At 43.0% G+C, this 25,605-nt stretch overlaps 1 protein-coding gene across 9 annotated transcripts in view; it reads right to left on the bottom strand.

Annotated features, from left to right (window-relative positions):
- Positions 1-4,510: 4,510 nt before the first annotated feature.
- Positions 4,511-25,605, bottom strand: part of JCAD (junctional cadherin 5 associated) — an 87,434-nt gene continuing 66,339 nt past the window's right edge. For 8 of the 9 annotated variants that reach the window (XM_030550261.1, XM_030550259.1, XM_030550265.1 and 5 more), the window contains 2 exons: positions 15,333-19,075; positions 13,272-13,734 (listed from right to left, as the gene is read on the bottom strand). In XM_030550261.1, coding sequence (XP_030406121.1) covers positions 13,637-13,734; positions 15,333-19,075 — 3,841 coding nt within the window. In that variant the 3' untranslated portion in view covers positions 13,272-13,636. Of the gene's footprint in view, positions 8,876-13,271; positions 13,735-15,332; positions 19,076-25,605 lie in introns of those variants that run through there. The other variant, XM_030550267.1, reaches the window with a different exon arrangement.

The raw sequence follows: 25,605 nt of genomic DNA on the forward strand, positions 1-25,605 counted from the left end.
CACCATCAGCATGTGCTAGAGATCATGCAGGGAGGCCATGGAGCACTCAGACTCTCAGCTAGAAATCCTCCTGGGCAGCACTGCATGGCAGGAAAACTACACTCCTCTCTCTGCAAAACACACAGGATACACCCCCTCTGGGCCCAAGTAGTTTGCTGGCTGGTCAGAGTGCCCACAAAATTGCTAGGTGGGAGCAGGGACTATGTTCCCCAACAGGACTGTGGCCAGCTCCTGTTAGCATGTGATTGCTCTCTGTGCCCTGCCCCTCACACGCTGATAGGGGCTTGTCAGAATCCAGCCCTGTGTGAGGCAGAAATAGGAGGAAAGGTGTGTACAGGGCTTTGTACTGAATAGGCTGACCAGACAGCAAGTGCGAAAAATCGAGACAAGAGGTGGGGGGTAATAGGCACTTATATAAGACAAAGCCCCAAACAATCAGTACTGTCCCTATAAAAATTGGGACATCTGGTCACCCTAGTACTGAATTTCTTGGACTTTCAAGGCATATTGAGCTAGGGCTGACTGGAGCTATGGGTTCTTAGCCCTTCTGGAACTCAGCATGCACCTGAAATGATGCTGTGAATGTTGTTTGTTGTATAAGCTCAGGTACCAAACGCAAGGGCAAACTAAGAACCCGCCCAGTCAGTGTTCAGTGCTGAGCTTGCCACTCGCCTCTTTTAAAAGGGCTTTTGGTGCTCAGGAACAAGTCCAAGCAGGGAAAGCCCTGGGCACTCCCATCCTCTACTCATCCCACATAGGCATCATAAGCTTCCCCACACCACCTGGCCAGGGGGTCTCACCTTTGCTTTGAAGACTCAACTCTAAGGATGAAAGTTCAGTCACTGTCCTGGTCTACACTACACAGTTAGGCTGACGTGAGGCAGCTTACTACAATCTAATGATGTCAGTGTACACAATACAGCCTTGCTTCCACCGATGTAAGTACTCCAATACACCCACATCATAACTCCACCTCCATCAGAGGCACAGGGCGTACGCTGGTGTTTAGGGCAACAGTGTCTTTGTAGACACTCCGTTACTTACATTGGCTGTTACATTCCCTGGAGAGCTGGGTGGCTGGACCCCACTCCCACTTGGGAGCTGTGGTGAGAAGCCCAGGTGGCTAGACCATGCTCCCAGCAGGGAATGAGGAGGCAAGAAGCCCCAGGTGGCTTCCTACTGCTTCCAGTTAGGAAATGGGAGTGGGGCGGGGCAGTCCTCCAGGATCCTGTGGGGTAGCTGGGCTCCTGGTGTGACTGGGCTCTCAGCTCCCCACACTGCCTTTCTGGTGAAGATGCACACCACCAACCCAATGAGGGTAGTGTGGACATGCACCACCCCAGTAACTACTGCAGTGGCTGTAAGATTTAGTGTACATATATCCACTATGTCTAGTCATTCTGTGTCCACTGAGGCTATCAACTATTCAGCAATGCCAATAGTAACATGGATCCCTCTGGTTCTCTAAGAAATGGACTGAGATAACCAGCTTCTTTCATGTGGAACAAGCAACCATCAAACAGTTAATCAGACATTAACCTAGGCAGATTAAAACCCATGACCTGAGAGTGAATGGCTCAGTATCCAAGCTGGGAGGGGTTGCAAGTGCTCTGGAGGATAGGATTAAAATTCAAAATGATCTGGACAAACTGGAGAAATGGTCTGAAGTAAATAGGATGAAATTCAATAAGGACAAATGCAAAGCACTCCACTTAGGAAGGAACACTCAGTTGCACACATGCAAAATGGGAAATGACTGCTTAGGAAATAGTACTGCGTAAAGGGATCTGGGGGTCATAGTGGATCAAAAGCTAAATATGAGTCAACAGTGTAATGCTGTTGCAGAAAAAGTGAACATCATTGTGGGATATATTAGCAGGAGTATTTGTAAGCCAGACACAAGAATTAATTCTTCTGCTCTACTCCACACTGATTAGGCCTCAACTCGAGTATTGTGTCCAGTTCTGGGTGCCACATTTCAGGAAAGAGGTGGAAAAATTTGAGAAAGTCCAGAGGAAAGCAACAAAAATGATTAAAGGTCTAGAAAACGTGACCTATGAGGGAAGATTGAAAAATGTGTTTTTGTTTAGTCTAGAGAAGAGAAGACAGAGGGGATATGATAACAATTTTCAACTACATAAAAGGTTGTTACAAAGAGGAGGGAGAAAAATTGTTCTTCTTAACCTCTGAGGATAGGACAAGAAGCAATGGGCTTAAATTGCAGCAAGGGCAGTTTAGATTGGACATTAGAAAAAACTTCCTAACTGTCAGAATTGTTAAGCACTGGAATAAATTGCCTAGGGAGCTTGTGGAATCTCCATCATTGGGAATTTTTAAGAGGAGGTTGGACAAACAACTGTCAGGGATGGTCCAGATAATACTTAGTCCTGCCTTGAGTGCAAAGGAGTGGACTAGATGACCTCTCAAGGTCCCTTCCAGTCTTATGACTCTATCATTGTCTGAGCTAATCAATCTTTAGCATTAAACTTAGAACCAGGAAAAACTAGACAAGACACCAAAGTACCAGGGTAAAATACTGTCCACAGAACTCTCAGTGCAAGAAACACAGGCCACTTTACAAACCCTTCCAACTTAGAGCCCAGCATATCCCTAAAAGATGTTATTAAAAGGCTGAACAGACTAATGAGAGTTTTAGTGGTTTTGTAGTTACCGCTCTCTGTGACTGGGCCTCCTGCACAATTGGGTGTCCTCTCCATCACAGGTATGTTTAAGAGACATTGTATCACTGATAAGATAGTTATAGCGCTGGTTTCTTCAGGATTCAATGTATGGAGTTTCTCCAAGTTCAGGCGGATCTGATAAGGTTGTATATTAAATGTCTAAAATGCCCTCAGACAGACTCTGTGCCAAATGCAGGCTGCCCTGTGAAGTTGTGTAAAGGGAAAAAGAACTTTTCCTTATTGCATGGGGCTGGGAAGCAAAGGTAATGTGCATGGCTGGTGCCAACAGCCAGTGATGCTAGCTTCCTCACAAAGAACAAGGCAGGCTAGGGCTAGAAGAAAGTACACCCAGCTGGTTAGAATTCCTCCTGGTAGCTTCTACTGCAGAGTAGTTTTTCTACCCATCACTCTAGCACTGGCTGCAGCTTTAAGCCACACGACAGTGTGGTGCATCTTAGGATACATCTTCACTACTCGCCATATCAGCAGGTAGCAATCGATTGCTTGGGGATCGATATATCATGTCTCGTCTAGACGTGATATATCGATCCCCAAACACGCTTATATCAATTCTGTAACTCCACCAACCCGAACGGAGTTGCAGAATTGACAGGGGGAGCTGCGGACATCGATCCCGCACCATGAGGATGGTAAGTAATTTGATCTTAGATACTTCGACTTCAGCTACGTTATTCATGTAGCTGAAGTTGCATATCTAAGATCGATTTTCCCCCGTAGTGTAGACCAGCCCTTAGAAGCAGTAACCAGCATATAAAAAGGCCTGAATAGATTAGGACAAAGCTCAGGGTTTTTTTTTCCCCCATCAGCTGTTAGAGAAAACATTCCTGCCTCTGGCTAGGCAAAGCTAGGAAAAATGCACTTCAGACCACAGGGAGAGGTGCGTGCGTGCGTGCGAAAGAAAGAGAACTGAACAGTGGTGAGCCGGGGTGCTGGAACAATTTGTAGAGTGAGGGTGCTGAGAGTCATTGAACCAAACTGTAAACCTTGTATATGATGGAAACCACTTCAAGCCTGGGGGTGCAGCAGCACCCCTAATTCCAGCACTTATGGAAGTGCTGTATGTCCTGTATGTCCTGTCCTGTATGTCCCAGCCATTCCTGCCACTAGTTACGCTATGCCTTCATTGCAAAGAAAGGTGTTTTTACATTTAGAGCTGACAAGAGAGCTCTCTCAATGTAAAATCCTGTCTGAGACAAGGCACTGCAGTTTTTAACCTTGGTGGGTAGTTGAGGCTAGGATTTCTTGGCTATAACTAGTTCTCTCAGTGTAAAAAAACACACATCTTTTTTTGCAGTGAAGACAAAGTGAGAGAGACAAAATTAAAGTGACAACTGGAGTGTCATGCCGTGCATTTGGATGTCAAATGCTCTTGTTCTGACCTGGCAGCAGTTTACTCCCAGTTACCCCAGAGAGTAAAGGACCTAGGCAGTAAAGGACCACCAGATTCACACATATAGGGAGAAGAGGTTCCAAAGCTGCAGAATAAATAGATGGTGCAAAACCAAGGTGGCAGTGAGCTGAATTTAAAGTCTGTTACAAGCTATAATGCCATCCCCTAAGAAGTGGGCCAGCTTTGTGGCACAGGAAGTAATTTTTCAAGGCACTCCCTTTAATTACAAGGTGAATTCACAATTCATGAGGACATAACATGACCATAGTTTAATGGCTGCTACCACACTCCCCTGACAAACACCATGATGGTTTAAAGTTTCCATAGTCCCACTACCTATCTCGAGGTGAAGGGAAACATCAGCTGACACACCCTATTTCTTCCAAGAACAAAAAAGCAAAGATCAGCACGTTCATGCAAAACCTTTATTTGGACAATGTCTATTGGCCAACAGCGCCACCTGACTTACATGGTAGCATGGAAACAGTGTTTACATTGTGCAGAAAAATACAAAAGTCCTTAAAGACATTCATCTTGTGATATTATGCAAATATTGTCGTTGCTTACCCGTTTCCTTCCTTTATCCCTCTGAATCCCCTCTTGGCCTATCTAGAGCAGAGATCAAAATACTACTAGAAATACTCTCCGTTTTACGTAAAGACCCACACATGCATACTGTCTGTATTTTACATCATCTTGTTTTTCGCCCAGTTTAGGAATTACTTGTGGGATGTTTCTGGTTAGTTTTTCAACCAGTCGAGAGTTGGACAGCTAGGCTTTCTACTGTCTAGGGTGGAATGTTCCTCATTTATTATATAATCTTTATGATCCTGGGAAATTTCATTTTTTTTATTTCTTCTCTCTGCTCTGTGTTGGTCACTTCAGACTTTGTGTTCTTTCCCCCCTCTCCCTGCTCTGTAGCACAGGGAGGCGGGTGCCAACAGTTGGCAGCAAGGGTAGTAAGCATTGTGGATTTTGGGTTTAATAGGGACATCAGGATTCATCTTTTTCTATGTTTCAAACAATTTATTTTAAATAGTCATTAGGATAAACAGCTTTGATTTACTCCCACACAGGCTTCTGGTGAATATTTTCATGTGAGTTGGAAATAAAGAGATTTAAATTGCCAATAATGTTTAGCATTTTAACCTCCTTAACAGTGTTCTAATGGCCTCAGCAATGTAGCCATTGTCTGTGGGTTTGCAGACACACTCACACCCTTCGGCGTAATCTCAATTAAATCAGTGGGGCTCCTCACATGAGTAAAGCTTATGCCAATTAATAAGGGCTGCTATATCATTGCCTTGGTGTCTACATAACCAAATTATGGAGAGCAGTTAAGCCCAACCTAGAAGAAACCAGCTGTTGCAGAAATAATTAGTTTATGGACCATGATCCACAGACAATCTACCAAATCTCTCCATTCCACTTAACCCAGTTTATGCTGCAGTTTAGCTCATGCCTCCACTTGCCTCTTTGGTCTAATGGGTCCCATCAAGGAAAGAGTCTGTTTCCAGTTATACCAGCTTAACCTGGGAGATCAGAATCTGAGCTGCAGCAGCCAGTGTATAGTTGAAGGATCTTCTGCTATTCACAACTAGTAACGCAAAATAACTTTACTGTCTTCCTGCCCTCTACACTCACCTTCTTTCTCCCCTCCCCCTACACCTGGTATGGAGGAGTTCAGTCCTACTCCTAATGAAAGCGAAGCACAGCAAACGTTAAATTTCTATTCCCAGCGTAAGTGCCAGCACTAAAAACCTCTCAGTCAACAGGGTGCATGTGCTTCCAAGGCAGTGGAACACTGACCATATATATTACTGTCAGCTTAGCACACTGAAGAAGCAAAAGCCTTTTTACTAAATTCAGATATTTACATATAAACAAGCCTGCCGGACAGGAGATTTTCAGATAGGCACAAACTTGATATATTTTTATTACTTGTAAATTTTAAACAAACAATCCCTTTTTCTCAAGGTTGGTTGGTTGCTGTAGCGTATGAAGCAGTGTACTTACCTCTAATGACTCTGTACTACTTGGAAGTCTCCTCACTGGATCTAAATTGAGGGAGCTTGGCGGCCCTGTACAGGATACGGGTGTCTGACTCACAGACTACCCCACTGGTACAATCTACCTTGATCTTTGCTTTGAATGACCTGAGTTTGTGAAGGCTAAATTATGGTATTTTTTACTCTTAGAAAGGGTGCTCCAAGTTAATTCAATGGCTAGGTGAGCACTCATGCAAGTACATGGCTGGGCATTTCAATTGCCAGATTTCTTTGGCCATTAACAGACTTTTCCAGATAGACTCCATTTACTTCAAGGGAACCTAAGCGCATATTTTCCTAAATCCAGGCCACACTCTCCTGTCCCTATCTCCTCCACCTCAGCAAGGTCTGGAACCTGTGCTAGAAAAGTAGCGATTCTTTAAAGGAAAATGTAAACTGCAAATGAACCCCAGTCCCGCAGAAGGATGGATCTGTGCGACTGAGTGCTTAGGCCTGCAGACAATCCTGCGGGCTTCCGCAGAACAACATGTGGGAATAGAGGGTCTGCCCCCTGCATCCCATAGGCTAGGAACCAGCGCGACTCCCCATTGTGTGTGGTAGGCAAAGGAGTGAACAATAGAGAGAAGCCTGGAAAGGAGCTGTGGAAGCTCACTACTTACCCTTCTTCCCCTGACAGGAGAAAACTGTCTCGGAATTTGGGGCTCTCACCTTCTTCCTGAAGGTGGAGTCATTGCACTGGCACTGGCACTAACATGAGATTTCGAAAGGAGCATGGCGACAGGAAGCCTTATGGATACAGATGGTTCACACACAGAGCTGGAGAAAGTCTGCAAGGTTCTAGTCAATCAATGACACAATCACATTTTCTTTGAATATGTTACAAACGTTTAAAAATCCCATGAAGTTCCTGTGTAACCGAATCAGGTGTTACAGATAAGAAATTCTTGCTGCTGAAGCACAGTATGTGTTTTTGGTCTGTTTTTGCCAACTCACAGACCACCCGAAAATTTATATTTCAGGAATTTGAAATGTTTAAAAGATAAAGTGGTTCTACAAAACAAGAATAGCTAGTAACAAAGCCCTCGAAATTCATGGATAAATTGTCAAAAGAATGTCAGCAAACAACAACACTTTAAAAAACCACCACAGAAGTGGACAGAAAGGCTTTAACACAAACATTGTGCAGGTTAATTCAGTATTAAACACAGCAGAATGTACAGGCCTTTTTATATACTCTTTAATTTTTATTGAAAAAGCCATATATTTGAATGTCACAAAGAAGCAGTCCAAATCTGTCTACCCCCTTCGGTGATGCCCACTGGCTCCAAGGATGAATTTGACCCAGATTTATTTATTTTCATACACTAGCCTAATTCAAAACCAAGCCGCATAAAAACTGTTTAACAAACAAACCCAGGTACTTTATCAGAGCTGCTCACATGAGACAGGGCTCCAACCCCACTTTTTGGTAATTACAGTCTGTGGAATGTTATGGCAGGAATACCAGCACGGATGGTTCTCAGCTGTGTTCTCCAAAGAGCTGCTCCAAAAAGAACAATCCAACAGTTGAGTGGAAAATTGTAGACATTAACCCTGTACTCCACATACATACATATACATTGATTGTTCTTTTCACAACAAAAGAAAGTGGCAGTACTGGATATGAGGCCATATGGAATGTGCATTAAGATACATAAGTGACTCCTCCTTGGTCTGTCTTCTGTCAAAAGAATTATTCTTCTTAAAATATAATAATAATAATAATAATACTTCTTTATACTGGCCACTTAACAATTGTTTACATCATAGAAAAATAGACAGTATTCTGTAACAAGAAATATAGTTAACTTTGTTAAAATGGGCTATTTTAAACCAGCAATTATTGTGTCATATAAAGAATTTCTAAATAGCAAAACACAAATAGATAATACTGAGTGCAAAACAGCCAGTGGTATTGTCTGCATTGGTTCAAAACATTTTGTTGTCAGCTACTGTAATTACATGTTCTGTACACTGTACTACAAAAGTCTTGATCTTTTAGGAGCTTTGGGGAATTTGCTTTAATTTTCTCTATATGTGACAAATAAGTATTTAATCAAAATTAACTCAAACTGTGGAAGTCCAAACTGATTTCGCAATAAATCAATATTCATTCGCCTTGTCTTGCATTCATTCCAAAGCATCCCTCCCACCTCCCCTCCACACACACACACACACACACACACACACACACACACACACACACACACACACACACACACACACAGAGTGCAGCAGCACTCATGTCTTATGGCCAGAGATTCCTCAACTTATGCAGTTTGGGCTTTAGAGATTCAGAAGTTTAGCTTATAAATTCACATTCCTTTAAAAGCATTTTACTAATCTCCTGTGTTTCAATGCACACAGAAGAATAAGCTCCAAAGCCTCGCCTCAGTGAGTTTACCATCCCAGCTGAAGACTGATAAACATCGCTTAGATAAAAACTCTTTGCCAAGTGTAGGCATTAAGTCTTAATGCTACAAAAAACAGATGGTATCCAAGTAAGAGTCAGAGTTTTCTGTGATCTCGGCAAAGCAGATATGTGTGAATAACTAATTTCCTACTGGCAGTGGTAAAGGCTTTATCAGAATATCATAAACACCACAAATGGAGGCAATTTCCAAGTGTTAAAACACAGAGCAAAATCAGCAAAACATTCTTAGGAGATCAGACATCTCTAGAGTCTCATCTGTGTTCAGCTCACACCCTTTCAACTCTGGAGGGATCGTACATATCTGAAAAATGCAAGACGAGAAAACCATGAGTGATGGGTTCTGAAATCTACTCAAGTTTAGTACATGCAGCTGGAAAGAGAAATAAGACCCTGTTTTCTTAATTTAGAAGTACAGAAAAACCCTTGCAAACACACTGTTCTTTTACAAAAGTCAATTTAAAAATTGAATAATTAACTTGCAATTATTCTTTTTGTACGCTGTGTGGGAGAATTCAGTGCTGGGGCTGGACAGAGCCCTGGAGACGCAAATTCTTGACTAGAGCCTGATTCCTGTCCCATTAGGCCTCACTTATACTAGTGCGATTTGGGAGTAACTCCACTGAAGTCAATGGAACTACACCAGTGTAGAACTTGTGTAGATGAGATCAGGATCAGACCCACCAACTAGAAAAGGAGTTTCGCTATTTTACCGTTTAATTGAGTGGGGCCAGGACTTGGCCCCTAAGGGTGTGTCTATACTGCAGCTGGGAGCGAATTTGCCAGCCCAGGTGGACAGATTCCGCTAGCAGAGCTCACGCTAGCGCGCTACATAGAGCGGTATGAACATTGCTGTACTAGAGGTGGCTTGGGCTGGCCACCTGAACTTGGACCCAGGGGATAAGGTCACCTTGAGCTTGGGTGGGCCCAAGCCTCCTCCGGTGCCACAATGGCCACACTGCTATTTTTAGCCCGCTAGGGCAAGTTTGTCTGCCCCAGCTGGGAGGCTCACTCTGAGCTGCAGCACAGACGTATCTTAATACCGCAGAGAAAAGCAGGGGCAGCGTACACCTCCTGGCAATGTGTCTCCATCCAGACCCATATGACCATTTTACAAGGTGGGGATACAGTTCTGTCTTCATTTTTCAGCACTCAGTGTCTCCTGTACTCGGCAGAATAATGTATTTGCATTAAACACTATACTGCAAAGAGAGGCTGTGTTACATCACTGTGGCCAGGCTGTCTTCCTCCAGCGTGCAAAACTCCAGGCCATGGTTTTCAGTTATTTTGTGTGAACAGACTGCTAGACAAAAGATGTGATTATTATTAAAGAAAATCAGCCCCATGCTTTGGTGAATGCAACAAGTAAACAAATAGCATCATCACCAGATTATACCCATTTTTCTAGCTAAAAATACACAAAAGCCGGTCTATTATATTTTCAGCAGGTTTCAAACTGAAGTTCTTACTCAGGTTCTGATCAGGTAAGTGCTCATCTACATTGCGACATTGTCACCAAAACTTTTGTCTTTCACGGGGTTTTTTTTTGTAAGTACTCGCGAAAGACAAAAGTTTTGCTGACGCAAGCAACAGTGTGAATGCAGCTTTGTCAGCAGCAGCGCTCTCCTGCCGATAAAGCTCATGCCGCTCGTGGGGCTGGAAGTATTTTGACGACAAAATACCGAGAGTTCACACACGCTGACTTTTAGTGACAAGTTGACATAGTCTTGTTGCTAAAAGCTGCGTAGTGTAGACAAGCCCTTTTACATGCAAGCAAATATCTGCATCATCCCATGCATATCAGCTTGCAGTCCTGGGGTGGGACTGCACTGAAAGTCAGTGGGATGTGTGCATCTAAATCACTTAGGTCCTTGAAAACCACACTCACTCGGTGGTCGTGTAACTCCCCCACTGCAGTGCCTGATCCCACAAACACTGGTGCATGTCAGTAACTTTACTCGTGTGTGTACAGGAATGACTATGCAGATTTACTCATATGCACAAGTGCTTGCAGGATCAAGGCCTAAATCAATGGAAAGTTTTCCCAAGTAAGAACTTCTGGATTTGACTCCATGTAAAGATTATAAGAATAAACATTCCTTGCAGCTGACAGATTGCTGTCATATCATTTTTTCTCCTCTCTTGCCACTCTCTTCCTCCCTCCCTGCAGTATTTACAGGGCAATCAATAAAGGAAACCTTGTCAACAACTGATATATTTTAGAAAATGTGTCAGTTTCCTTCTTCTGACAGAGTCCAAACGTTTGTATTAATGGACAACATTGGTCAAAGTCAATAGATGAATACTGTTAGAACTGCTGTAGTCTAAAAGACATTGAAGCATGCATCTAAGCCCTATGGATCAATCGTGCGGGAAGAACCCACGAGGTACGGGCACTTTACCCCATGTAATTTTTTTTCACCATTTATATACACCCAGCCTTTTGGTTGTAGGAACTATGCTTCGTAGGAGGACATTAAGACAAGGCTAGAAAGGAATTCACGTTTTTGAATCATGGCTCTCCCAAAATGCCAGAAGTGCTGAACACTTGCTACGCCCATCAACTCCCAAGAGAGCTGCAAGTGCGCAGGCCCGTGACAATCAGGACACAGAATGGTGGAAGCTCCTCCAGCCTGAAGACTATTTATTCTCTGAAAAGTTACTCACACTCTCAGCCCTCTGAACTGAAGCCAAATTAATTAGGGCAAGATTCTGCCTGGTGTATGAGGGGCAGCAAAAGGACTGGGTTGCGGCTGGACTCTCCAGGGAGAATTTTGGCTGTGTCACAGAGCTGGCAGGCAGGTTGGGGGAGCAGATGCTAGAGTAGGAGGTCTGCTACCCTGGGACGGTGCAGCATGCTCCTGCTCAGCACCCAGCCAGTGCAGCGCCTGGGACTGTTTTACTCTGCCCACAGACAGCTACCAACCATGGAGGGCATTAACAGGGAACAGGCACTTCACTTCCCAGTGGAATCCTGGCTGGTCCCTGTCCACAGCTTCTTCCACCTTCCCCACTGTCAACACATGCAGGAGCTGAACAGACTGTGGCCCTTGAGTTGTAGGTTTGCAAATGTCCAACTTTCCATCAAACGTGGATGCAGACTATCACTGTCCTGCTGTCTCTGCTCCTAGGAGCCTATTCATGCATGACAGAGACTGATGTGCCCAACAGGCTCTGAGCACACTCAATCAAATTCATTGAAGTGGGTGGGGTTACACCAGGGATGAAATGAGCTGGTTGAATATTTTATTTCATGAGACAGCCTCATGTAATCTAAGCCAGTTTGTACTATTGCCCTTCTGCTTACTATTTAGGAATACACTGCACTTCAATAGCTCCTCCCACCAGATGGATCTCAAAGCACTCACCGCCATTAGGGAATAAAGCCAGATCCCCCCTGCTAGGTGGGTGACTAATTAGCACCAGCACTTCACAGAAGTTAAGTGACTTGCCCATGGCCACAGTGGCATTTCCACAGCCGAAGACGGACCTAAGACCAAGTCTCCTGATTCCCAGCCCTGGCTTTTAACTCTGACTTTTCTTCCTCACATCTGACAACAAAAATCCCAAAAGTCCCCCCCACCCACATCCCCTCAGTTAGATAGCTCATTAGCTTACTGTATAAAACTAATTAGCAAGACCAACATACTAAGGAGGAAATCCTCGTCCCACTGCAGTCACTGGTAAAACTCCCACCGACATCAATGAGACCGGAACTCACCCAAATGCTTGCAGCCCAGTAATTACAATTGGCCCTAAAGCCAGTGTGTGTGGGGGTGGCGGCTGGGAGGGATGGAAAGGCAGGGTTATGGGTGCACACTGGACAATGGAATAAAAGCTTGGAAAGGTAAAAGATTTCAATTTCAAGGTTCCAAGATAATTATTATAAACAGTTGGGAGGAATTGTTTTTTTTGAATAGTGTGAAATATTTTTACAGTGTCCTTTGAAGACAATGGCATTGATTTATTTCCATTCATTCAAAATACAGTGAAACCTGTCTTAAGGATGCACTCAAAAAACAAAATCAGCAGCTTAAGTGATCTTTTAATAATGGTGGAGCAGAAATGTACTCGTGTGTTTGGGAATACATTAGGGTGGTCTGTTACAATGGTAATTTGCATAATAAGGGGTTGTCTCTTGTACAGTGTTTCACATTAACTCCAACTCCCTCATTTAAAAATAACTGGTACGTTTGACAAGTTACTGTATAAAAATAGAGATTCTCATCCAAAGCCTTGTCTTGCTGTTTGCTGATTCCTCTAGCCTTGGTGATTGACCTAGTCTGAAACTATGATAGACATCAGGCTTTCCCAGTCCAAGCTGCATGGAACTTTGGCTCTTTTCTGTAAAACTCTACTGGATATGTAGTGAGTCCTTACACCACCTCCGCATTCCAGTCTATCCTCTTACTAGACATAAAGTAGAACCTCAGGGTTACAAACACCAGAGTTACCAGCTGAGCGGTAAGCCACACTCCTCATTCGGAATTGGAAGTAAACAATCAGGCAGCAGCAGAGACCAAAACAATAAAAATAAAAATAAAGGACTGCATTGAACTACTAAAAAAAAAAAAACAGGAAAAGTTTGAAAAAAAGATTTGACAAGTAAGGAAACTATTTCTGCACTTGTTTCATTTAAATTAAGATAGTTAAAAGCAGCATTTTTCTTCTGCATAGTAATGTTTCAAAGCTGTATTAAGTCAATGTTCAGCTGTAAACTTGTGAACAAACCACTATAACATTTTTTTCAGAGTTAGGAACAACCTCCATTCCTGAGGTGTTCATAACTTGGAGGTTGTACTGTAGGCCATCATGGGACTTGGGTGGTGTGGGATAGCAGAGAAGGCAAAGCATGAAGCCTCTCTACAAAACTTAGTTTTATCCTCCAGACTACACCTCAGAGGCCAAGACCTGAGATTTTCTGTGTCACTTGTATCCATATTTGGGCATGAACAAGTTAGTGTTTTGAGGACGGGAGGATGCTGGTGGAGGCGATTCCTTCCCAACCCTTGAGCACTATGCCCTGTAGTATAAGACCTGATTAAGAGGAAATGAAGATCACACTTTATCCAGTTGTGGGAAATGCTGTTACAGCCGCAAAGGAGCAAAACTCCTGTCTGTGCTCTGTTGAAGTGGCATTGTCCCCACCAAGGAAGGATGTACCTAGAAGGGAACAAACTGTATAATTCAGCAATAAAGGTCAATTCAGCTCTGATTTACTCTGGCATAAACCAGGGCACTTAGATTGGAAGCTCTTTGGGCCAGGGGCTGGTTTTTTGTTCTGTGATTGAACAGTGCCTAGCACAATGGGGTCCTGGGAAACCACTGGGGCGCTAAGGCATTATAGTAATATAAATAAATAAATCGTAACGTCTGATTTGATACATCCCTGCAGCAGCATACACTAGAAGGGCTCCTAGAGAGGCTCAGCTGCTGCTCTCATACCCAGCAGAAAGTCTCAAGGGAGTAAGACACAGGAAACCACTATTAGGCACAGTAGGCCTGGCTAGTGCACGGAAGTTTAATTTGCCTACACTGTGAGTCTGAAGTGTACAGTATAGTTCAATGGGGAAGGAGAATCTGAGATGGAGGGGGCATGAAATGAAACAAAGACTAAGGCCTGAACGGTAGGAGCTGGGAGGAATTCTGATGCTTACTTAGAATTCATGCAATTCACTCCAGGGTCTGGGGAGGGAACAAATAAAATCCCTTTAAAGTCTGGTTAAGTTAATCTCCATTGCCCTACACGGGAGAATTTTACAGAAATTTATACCGACTGGGTTAAATATGGATTGTGAATTTTTTGTGTTTGTGAATTTCCAATTGTGGGTTTTCAGCTATTAGAGAGGAAGTGGGGAAAACAAAAGAAACATTAAGTATTGGGTTATCGACCTGCATAGCAAGTACCACGCATTTACTCTTTCCAACCAATTTAAAGTCTCTGAACAGGTGGCATGTCTGACTTTATAAAGAGCTATTGCTACATTTCTCAAGGGTACCCATTAATTTAATTAGCACATCACTATGTTCAAAAGACCATATGTGAGAGCTGATCAATTCATAAGTTAACTTGGAATTACTTAAGAAGCAGGCAAGACTATCCTTGACCCAAGGAGCAGAGGACTCTAAAGCATATGCTGAAAGATTCAGCCTCGTGTTTTCTCTGGGGATATCAGTTATCTGAAACATTTTGTATAATGTCTCATGAATATTATCTAGACAATTTCTACCCTGAATATTTAACCCTTTCCCTGTGGCTTCAGATTAGAATATAGCAGGTTTATAAGTTCTATTTTTTATTTCTTCTCAGTTCTGATGTGTCCTGTCTATTGACTATAGAATCGAACTAGAATTGACTTTGAGAATAAAAAGCTGGATATTCATGGAAAGGGTAGGAGCATAATGTGTGAGCGTAAAACCAGGGCAGGTATTGTGAAATTTCACTTTATTTTTGACACAGTCTTCTGAAACCGTTAGGTAATGGGGAAAGTCCTACATCTTTATGAATGAACTTCAATAATCAGAACCCAAGTGGCTGCAATAACAGAGGATAATGCTCACTGCAAGAAAACTACAATTCTTTATTGACAACTAATCCTTTTATAGCCTATCAAATTACTATACTATAGCAGCTGTAGTATATGGCAGTAGGTAAACAGGAAGATTACTTCTTTTGAGGATACCACAGGGGGAGTAGATGTACGTTTCCTATTAAAACAGAGCCTAACTGAATCCCAGATAATGATAAAACTGGGCCTTACCTAAACAAAAATCTCGGTCAGCCTTCTTCTTGCCTATCGTAGTTACGTGTCCATTTTCGTCAAGAGAGATAATGCGCTTGGAAACAGCACCTGTGTGCACCATTTTGCGAGAGAGTTCATTACTGCTGAGTGGCGCATAGCTTCCTCTCTCCTCTTGTACCCTTGATGGTTTCTCCTCATCTACTTCCTCCCCTGAATCTGCACTCTTGATACTCAGACGCCGCATACGGGAAACTGAGTCAATCTCTTTCATTCGCACCAAACGATCCATGACTGTTCGGCTAGGAGGAGAGGCAAGTTTGCCTTGTAACGTCTCAATCACCTTTGAGGTGCTTCTAACTTTTTTTTCCGAGCTCGGAATGATCACGTTTCTTTCAGCAAGTTGATGCGTAACAGACTTGCAAGGCAGGTCTGGATCCTCATCTTGCCTGTTGAGACCCGCACGCTGTTCAAACCCTCGTTCAGTTACCAGAGTTTTAGATCTGGCTTCTTGGTCAGAGCTTTGGTATTCACCAGTCCAAAATGGGAAGTCTTCCTCTCCAACAAAGAGAGAACTTTCTGTCCAGCCACACTTTCGTCTGCCCTCATAAGAGCTGTCTTTTGTTTCTACTTTGTCACGTACTGTTCTCCCTACTGGAAATTCAGGATCCTGGCCTCTATTTGCAAGGTTGGTGTATTGGTGGAGGCCAGTTCTGTCCCCAGGAATTAGAGACTCCACTGCTACCTCTATACCCAGAATCCTTGCAGCTCTTGCCTGCAGTGACTCATTTTGGGGGATCTCCATCGCATTTGCATTAGAAAAAAAATCAGAGTTGTTAGCACCTGGTTCAGGGTCAATATCCAGTCCCACAGACCTCAAATCTGGCTCAGAATGACCTTGATTTCTATTAGTTAAAGACAATCTTACTATAGATCCTCTCTCTAAAGGTTTATCACTCCTGGGAGTTGCGCTTTTGTTCCGTTTTACAAAATCTAAAATATTAGCTATGTAATTTCTATCTTCTTTTGTCTCCTTTAAGTCCGCATGATTGAATGGATTACTCTGATTTGCATTACTTGGACTACTGGACAAAACTCTATTGACTGGGCCTGAACTTGCTCCCTGTTTGTTTGTTCTGTTCTTGGCTTCCTGCTTCCTTGTTTCTGTTATCACACTTCCATCTGCTGGCTTGATTAAACTACTGCTCTCTTTTGCATTCAAGGAGCTGTGTGATCCAACACAGATATGTGGATCATCAGACTTAAGCTCTGTACTCCAACTTTCAGACTTACTTTTAACTCTTCCTTGCTTAAATATAGGAACTTCTGGTACCACAGTTTTTAGCTGCTTACAAGGTCCGAGTTCCTGGGTTGATTCATCAGTCCTGGAGGTCCCTATCTTTGTAGGAACACAGTCCTGCTTTGTTCCCTCACTCTCCGCACCATCTTCACTACTAGTGCTTTCTTCCTGTTCTTGGAGCTCCTTGTTAAAACTTTCTAACTCACTTATTGCATCCCAGGGACGGCGACCGACAGGTTTCAAGAGAAACTGACCGAATAGTTCTTTACTCTTGCAGGGAGCACTTGCTTCGCCCTTGACCACATCACCCCTGGGAATTGTGCCAGTTTCCTTTTCCTGGGTAGGCATGGCTGTGTAGGACCCATAAGCCTGGCTCTGGGAAGCCTTTGGTGAATGTGCCTGAATTACGGAGGTGGCAGTCCTTGAAAATGCACTATTGCTGGATGGACTGAGGTTCATCTGACCTTTCATATTGTATGTATTCTGCCTACATTTTCTGTCATCGGGGAATAAACCTGCCTCTTCTGACCCAACCAAAGATGCTGCACAGGTTAAGAATTTTGGAGCCATCAGTTTATTATTTGATTCACCAGGTTTCATACCATGGAAAAATTGTGAGTTTTTAGGGTCTTCAGTGAAACAGGTCTGTGTTTGCTGGTCTTTGTACTGATCGCCTGGCCAAGAGCCAGAGTATTTGAGTTCCCTGTGTTTTCTAGGCTGAGTAAATCTGAGGTCATTCATTTGTTTGAACTCCTCTGGTTTCCACAGCTCTTGTTTTTGTAACTCAGTTTTATTGGTCATACTTCCTGTGAGAGCTTGTAACTCCAAGTCAGTGGAAGACATACTTAAAAGACTTTGTTCTTGCAAAGCTCCATTGTTATCAAATTCATTCTTCTTATCAGGGCTCTGTGTTAAGTTATTGTTCCTATCAGTATCTGGCAGATTTGATTCAGATTTAACTGGGATGGACACCAAACAAAATATAGTTTCATTCATTTTTTTCTTTGAACTCTTTTTGCTCTGCATCCCAGTTCCAGGTTCAAACTTTTTTACTCTAGTAACAGTCTCACAGGTGCTATCCATATGTGGGTTTCTTACAGAAAAGTTGCCCTTTGTGTACTCCTGATTAGTTTCATTTTCAGGGGAGTGATTATCTGTGTCACCACTGTCTCTTTGGTCAGGCAGGGCCCAGTTTTCCTGATCTCCGTTAGATGCTGCCAACCACCTGTTGTAAAGTGTGGTGCTGTCAGGCGTTCTCTCACCCTTTACAGTATTTAGTAAGTTTGATGGATCCAAAAAGGCACTATTGTATTGTAGTTCGATAGTTCTCTCCTGCAAAGCAGTAGGATTGGTCCTACATGTATTATCAGTGTGTTTAGTGTTGTTCTGGCGGCTCTCAGGATGTGCTATTTTAATATGCCGTATTCGAGGATCATCAAAAGGAATATACTGAATGGAATTCAGGTAGTCATCAGTGTGCCTGGAATGGCTTCGTTTTCCATGAAGAAGGTGGTCATCTTTGCAGTGTTCACCTCCAGTTTCCAATGTGTTAGCGGAGGGTCGATGGCTGCTGAGGGTCCTCTCTACTGAATGCTGCTGACCGTTGTCAAAGCACAAGTCATAGTTAGGCACTTCATTGAGGGAATGCTGATTCACACTTGGCTGAGGTGGGGACTTGTAAGATGGAGGTGGTATATAGACAGGGGGCTCTAAACCAGAGTCTGGAATGTAAATATCTTGCTTCGGCTCATTACCTTTGGCTAAATATGAAATGGGCTCATCTATTTGCTGGTGGTCCTGAAAGCCACTGGTTTCTACAGGTGCCCTCATCTGTCGGTGCAGTTCATAGGATGGAGGTTTAAGGGGTCTGCCATACTTGGGCTTGGCCAGAGGAAGAAGGTGGCTTCCTGTTTCCCTGGATTTTGTAAATTCCAAAGGCAGTCTGTTTTGGGGACCCGAGAGTGCTTTAGTTCCACTTAGGAAGTGATGATTATTCACCAGGGAGGGTATTTCCACACACTTCAGGGTCTCTGGTGAAAGAACTCTTGGCAATGATTGTGATTTCCCTTTATTATGGGAGCTAAGTACATTGTCTCCCAGGCTCAATGAGTATAGATCTTGAAGTAGTTTCTCTCTATCACCATCAGACATTTGTCTTCCTAATTTTTTAGGTTGTTTCCAGCTTTCTGTTCTTAAACTTTGCCATTTGTAATCACCAGGCACTTTCCAGGTCTCCTGCAAGCCACTTCTTGTCACACTCTCTGTTCCTGCTCCAACCTCCAGCTGACTTTCTTTAGCATGTCTGTACACCTCATGGGGTGGTGCCAATCCTTTCATTTCAGAGTCTCCTTTGTCAGTGTAACCCAGAAACATGCTAAAGTCTTGTCCTCTTCTTCTCCAGTAGGCCAGATCTTTATCAGTCTTGGGCCCCGAAGACCATGCTAACAGATGTCTGTCATAAAACCTGCAAAAGAAATGCAGTGTCACAGGCAAGCTATAAAAATGCAGCCTCTTTCCTTTATGGGGAATTTTATTAGAGGGTCAAATGCTGAGTTATGCCAATAGGGTTTCCACTCTCAGTTTCTATAATTTATTCACAACCATAGGACATTAAAATCCTCTCTTAGTAATTAACATACACATTTTCTCCCAGGCAAGTAAGGCGGCTAAGCTATATACACGTGCACGTTAGTATGGCATTTTTTTTTAATTGGTATGCATAGCTGTTGAAAACAATGTGCACAATGTTGTACGCTGTGCAGGTATGTAGAGTCCTATTGAATATATACTATGAAAAGTGAATTGACTATGTTAAACAAGGCTTTGAACCTTAATTTCTGCTCTCAGTTACATCAAAACCTATTGACTTCACAGGGTTGTACAGGGGTAACCAAGCATAATATAATATGGCTCTAGATTTAAAAAGAGAAGGCAGTAGGGGGACTCTCTTAACATAAATTTCTGTAAGAAACAGGATTTTGCATTACAGCACAAGGGTTGAAAGAAGGCGGTTCTGGTTAATTTGATCTTTTGCGTTTGTTTAAGGAATAAGTCTCTCTAGATGTTTCAAATTTATCACCATTGTGGTATGAATCATTTTATGTGAATCTAGTTCTAATGAGATTTTAAATAACCGGTTAATTTTTGTGTGTAACCTTTTAAGTTTGTTTCTAGCAAAACACATCACTGAAACATGAAAAAGGAAGGATAAAAACAAACAACTTTAGGTATAGAACTTCAGATTTCTGAATTATATCCAGCAGACAATATCAGATCCTTCCCATGTTTCCAGACATAGTGTGAAATACTTTACATAGTATTCCAAAGGAAAATGGATAGCTTCCTGCATTAAAAATTTATCTTTTAGTTATACTGTGGTTCTGCTGTTCTTGTAAATAAGGTGTCCAAAAATCTAACTGCCATTATTTTACTATGCAACTACCACCGGCATAACACAAGAGAGAAAAATCAAAATTGACATAAATAGGACAAGAATGTAGCCGGAACCCAAGAAATTCCTTCCTCTTCCCCCACCCTGAGTTATATGTACAGTCTGCTCTTGGTTTCTGCCAAAAAACTAATAATCGTCTCACAAAAAAGGTTTAAATAGATAAGAAAATTCAGAATTCCTAATGAAAATGAAGCAATCCACATTCAAGAACACTCTTCAATAATTTTCTTTTACGTATGCAAACTTTATCCTATCAAGCAAAATGTTTAAAACGAATTGGGATAAAGACTATTTTTGTTTTAAGTCTGATGGATTAAAACCCATTGTCTGAACAAAAAGTTTCTCATATAAAATGCAATTTGCTATCTGGATCCTGGTCAATATTAAAAGCCTATATTAATCCATGGGCTATAATGGAATATCTCCTATATTGGAAATTTTACCACAGTTAAACCACTATATCTTTCAGAATGAGGGAGTCTGCAGCTGACTGTATGCTGTCAGCCTCTGGAGATTACCAAGGCCACCTCTGCTACCTTTATGTTTTCTCATAATGCTATAATGCTGTTGTGTAGCTATTGACTGGAGGGAGTGAGAGTGACTGGGTCTAGGGAACAGACAAGCTAGGCATTATTTACCAGATCTTGCACAGAAGATAGAAAATACATGGAGAGATCAGTCATATTAAACTATTAAAAACATACCAAGTACAAAATCACAAGCAGTACTTATTCAAGACTATATAATATCAAAACCACTGGAGGGTCTTCTAGGCAGTAAATCAACACTGAGGTTAGTTATTACTGTTATTGATGATGGATCAGTGAAATGCCCTGGCTATATGAAAGTAGTGTGTGTGAATAAAACTCCTGGGAAAGTGTTACCTAGATTTCTAGTGGGAATCCACCAGAAAACAAAAGAGTCAGCCTTCAATGTACAAAATTATGTGATTGTTTCCCCTAGTCATAATGTATGCTTCAGAGGAGAGAAAATCCTGCCTCTTTAAAAGTGAGAAGGTAACCACATTTTTTTTTATACAGAAGTTGTTTAAACAGTATTTTGTAGTTATAGTAACGAATGAAGTTCTAAACAGGACGTAAAACACCATACTGAAGATCTACATTATGTCATCATAGCAACTAGAATGCAGAAAGCATGTTTAAAGAAAGGTAACGTTAGGGCTTTTCTAAACCTTGTAACATATGTATATTAATGAGACAGAATATTATTCAGTTTATATCATGTGACTCATTCCTGAATCTAATTGCTGTGAGGATAGTAGGGACATGGTATGGAGAAAAATCCTGAGGAAAAAAATTAAATTACTGGATTGAAATGTTCATGTTATTTTGGTAAGAAGACAGAAATTTTAAAATCTCTCTCTCCTCCAACCCCCCTGTCCAATTTCTCTTGTTAGAAGAAAATAGTAGTAATAGAAAAGAAGGTCTGTGACCTTACTTTGAGTTAAACTTGAGGTGATTTCAGAAGCAGTTACCACATCTCCGATGACAAGTAATAGCTTTGAACTAGTTCACATGGAAAAATAATTTTGTATCCAGGACACTGTGGCCATATCCACAGCTGAGAATATAACTGAATTGTTATCATGGAGAGAATGATCAAGAGGCACCTGTTGTGAAATTTTCTGATATCCGGTAACATCACCACTTACTGTGCAATTCTGCCCTACACTACTTGCAATATAACTGGTCATACTGAAGCAAAACCAAAAATGTTATACAGTACATCTGCCCTCTGTAAAATCAGCCCTGCTTACCAGCTCTTCAGTTGGGTGTTCAATTACTGGGACATCAAAAATCACCAGACATGTTTGAAAATGTAGGCCACTATATTTAACAGAATAAATCAGTAATAAGGAAAGCTTGTTAGCCAATCCATTAAGAGCTGGAGAGTAGGGTCAGGAGACTTAGATTTTATTCTCCACTCTGCCAGTAGCTTGCAGGGTAGTCTTGTTCAAACCACTTAGCCTCCCTGTGGCTCAGTTTCCTCATTTGTAAATTTGCGCTAATAACCATCTTTCTAAAGCGCTTTGAGATCTTCGGACAGAGGTGCAGTGAGAGTTCTAAATATACCTTATTCGGGACCCAATCCTGCAAACATGTACTTTCTAAGCATAGGGGGACCGAGAGGCGTACCACATTGGATGGTGTTTACAGGATCATGACCCATGTGGTAAAAATTATTTTCTAACAGCTGTTCCTATAGCTCAGGGGATCTCACACTTGGTGTCAGGACCCCTCTGGGTGTCGTGAGGTTCTTACATGGGGGGTCATGAGCTGTCAGCCTCCACCCCAAACCTCGCTTTGCTTCCAGCATTTATAATGGTGTTAAATATATTAAAAAGTATTTTTAATTGGTAAGGGGAGGATCACACTCAGAGGCTTGCTATGTGAAAGGGGTCACCAGCACAGAAGCTTGAGAATGACTGCTCTAGCTAGTACACGTGTGCTGTCAAGCCCATTTGCTGTCTCTCTATTTTAAAACACACATATTGGAAATATTCTGGATCAGAGTTTCTTTGATAACTTCCCTAGATGTGGTGTGAATTAGTTCTATCTGAAATTACACTGATGACAAAGTTTTAAACACAATTTTGGAAATTTTTAAACAAAAGAGCAACTGTAGCAGTGTTCGAACTCAGTGCCTTTGCCAACACTATCCACTAGGGGGCACGGTCTCTGGTCATCATCCATCAGCATTTACAAGTGTGACTTGCTTACACTAATAATAATCACTATGCAGTATCTGGTGTTCAAAACACTGTATGTCTATTAGCTACTTAGTCCTCAACACACCCTATGAACAATATTCTCATGGAGGAGACCACAGGGCTTTAAATTCACCTGACAACTGTAGGAATTATGTAGTTCCCCCCTCCCCCACAGGTCTCCATAATCTACTGTATCCCAGATTGGGGGCAGTTCTGCTAATCACTGATCAGCAGGGATCCTAGAAATCTGTTCTCTGCGGAAAAACACAGACTCTTTAGTTTGTATATTGCTGTATTTTACAGCAAATCTTTAGTTTGTATATTCTGTGAAAAAATAAAAACGTATCAATTATATCATCACTGGAAGTATCATGCGAGGCTGACTGCCCGAGCCCCAGCTGCCTTTCCTTTTAATTGTGGAAAAACGTAGATTTTTAGGTTATTTTAACTCAGATAATTTAGTTTTTAAATACAGAAAACTAGGATCCCTGCCAGTGGTGTAGCTAGGACAGGAAAATTGGGTAGGCCCCAACTTTTGGGTGGGTGGGCAATGACAGGGGAGGGGGCAGGGGAAGGGGGAGGAGGAAGGATGGAAAGCCCGCCTTCTCTCACACCCTGCAGCTGGCCCTTACTGCTCAGCGAACACCAGCTGATGAGACCTTCCAGAGCACACAGGCTGCGAGGTGTGCCCATGGGGCAGATGGGGCTGAAGCTCCGCCCACCCATCCCACCCACGCCTTGGTGTCTATCCGCCTGGGTTCCTCTCCTGCCGGCACCACCTGCTGCTGCCGCCCTAGTCTCTGCCCCCAGCATTAGTCCCACCCAGACCCACCCCCACGAGGAGTGCCCCCTGCCTGGGATGACTCACCCCGTGGATTTGGGGGGCTCCAGCCCCAATTTGGGTGGGCCTGGATGCTATGTGGGTGATCCGCAGCCCACCCAAGGCTATGCCCCTGATCCATGCTGATCAGATGCAGCTCAGGAGGAAAGAAGCAGCTTCCAAGCCTCACCACTATTGCTTCTACAGCCACTGCTCCAATTGGTTAGGGAGGAACCATGTGACCTTAGTTCTACTGTCCCCTGCTGAAAATCAGGATGGGGAGAAGAGCTTCAAACCACCAGCTCCCCAGGACAAGAGTGATGGAAGCTTCCTAAAAGTGGAGGGCCACCGGTGCCTGAACCATGTGCCCCCCCACACTACCCTTCCCCCAAGGCCCTGCACCTGTGCTGCCTCTTCCTCCCCAAGGCCCCACGCCCGCTCATTACTCTCCAGCCCCTCCCCACCCATCGCTCATCCTTACAGCCAGTAAAAAGTGGGGCCATGGCTCCAGCACCAGGAGGAAATCCAATTAACAGAGGCTTCTGCTCCACCCCATCTCAGTTTTTCAGCCAGTGAGGCCAACTGCTGCAGTCTGGGAGAGGAAAGGGTCATCTTTCCTTAACACTGTTTTAGGGCTCAAGGGAGGGAGTGGAAAGCATAGGCCCTGAAGGGGGCGGTGCGAACCAAGGGTTAGGGGGCCTCATACGGGGGTGCAGAATAGAGGGCACACCAAAAAAATCATTGCCAAAGCGGGAGATGGAGAAACCAGACAAGAGAAGGCCCATTGCTTAATGACAGGATAGGGACTGAGTTTCCATCAGCAACCAACCTAATTAGCTACCAATGTTAATTAGATTGGTAGCTGAAAGAAAAATAAACTCTGCCCTCTAGAGGTGTTTGAGTGTCCCCATTTGGAAGAGAGAGTGTTTGCAAGATCATCCCCCCACCAAGTGATTGCCGCACAAGCTCATATATTTCTCTCTGGATGCAAGAAAAATGGATTGCAAGACAGAAAACACAAGAGTTTAAACCAAATGCGTTCCATAGACAATAACTGCTGGTGTCTGCACGATTTCCTCGCAAGGCTGCTGTGTAGTAAGACTTGCAACATGGAAAAAGAGAGGTACCTAATTTAATGAAAAGGCCACGACTACGGCAGTTCAGGCCCAATATTTGGGTCCCTATTTTAAGGGGCAAAAGGGAGCTTTTTAAAAACAAGATTTAATATTAAACTACAGTGTAAGCAGACAGGTTCTACTCCATTATTTCCCATTTCCTAAGAGGTTAGGGAGAGACACACAGAGTGGACACCCAGTTCTGTTTTTTAACCCTACTCTTTTTAAAAGCTACCACAGCCAGTCTGCCAAATTTTCCCCATCCACACTAGCATTAAAAGACATTCCCATCTTGGCTATGGCAAGACAAGCAAGCTAGTATTTTCTTGTAATGTTGATGTGCCCTTAATATATGTACCCAACTCCAAGTCCAACCAGAGTTCTCCCTTCCACCTTCCATATGCTCTGTCTGCGTTTGCCGTTTTTCCATCTCTAATAGCGTATTACTTTGCTGCTGACGACTAGTCTCTCTCCCTCCAACAAAGGGAAGGCCTGCTCCTAAAAGAACCTCCTCCACTGGCTCCCCATCCTCATTCTTGAAAGACACCTCCCCTCCCCAGCAAAAAAAACAAAAAAAGGCGGCCAAACAAGCTTGGAACCACACCTAGACCAGAGATCCTTTTGAGCTCCCTGGCTGCCTTACTGCTGCTGCACAGCTGTTGAATTTGCTTCTTTCAGTAATTCTAGGTGGGAAGAAAGAACACTTCTGTGCCCAGATCAACAGCTTACAGGTGACCTGCAAGGGGAGGAGATGTGGAGGACAGAGCAGAAAAGCCTGGCAGCCTGAGGAGGCAGTACAGGTGAGTTAGGCCAGCACTGGAGAAGAATGCCCCAAGACAAAATCCCATTTGCTCACCCAGGACTGTAACACTTTCCA

The sequence above is a fragment of the Gopherus evgoodei genome, chromosome 2 (assembly GCF_007399415.2).
Source record: "Gopherus evgoodei ecotype Sinaloan lineage chromosome 2, rGopEvg1_v1.p, whole genome shotgun sequence".
In the NCBI taxonomy this organism is placed as follows: Eukaryota; Metazoa; Chordata; order Testudines; family Testudinidae; genus Gopherus; species Gopherus evgoodei.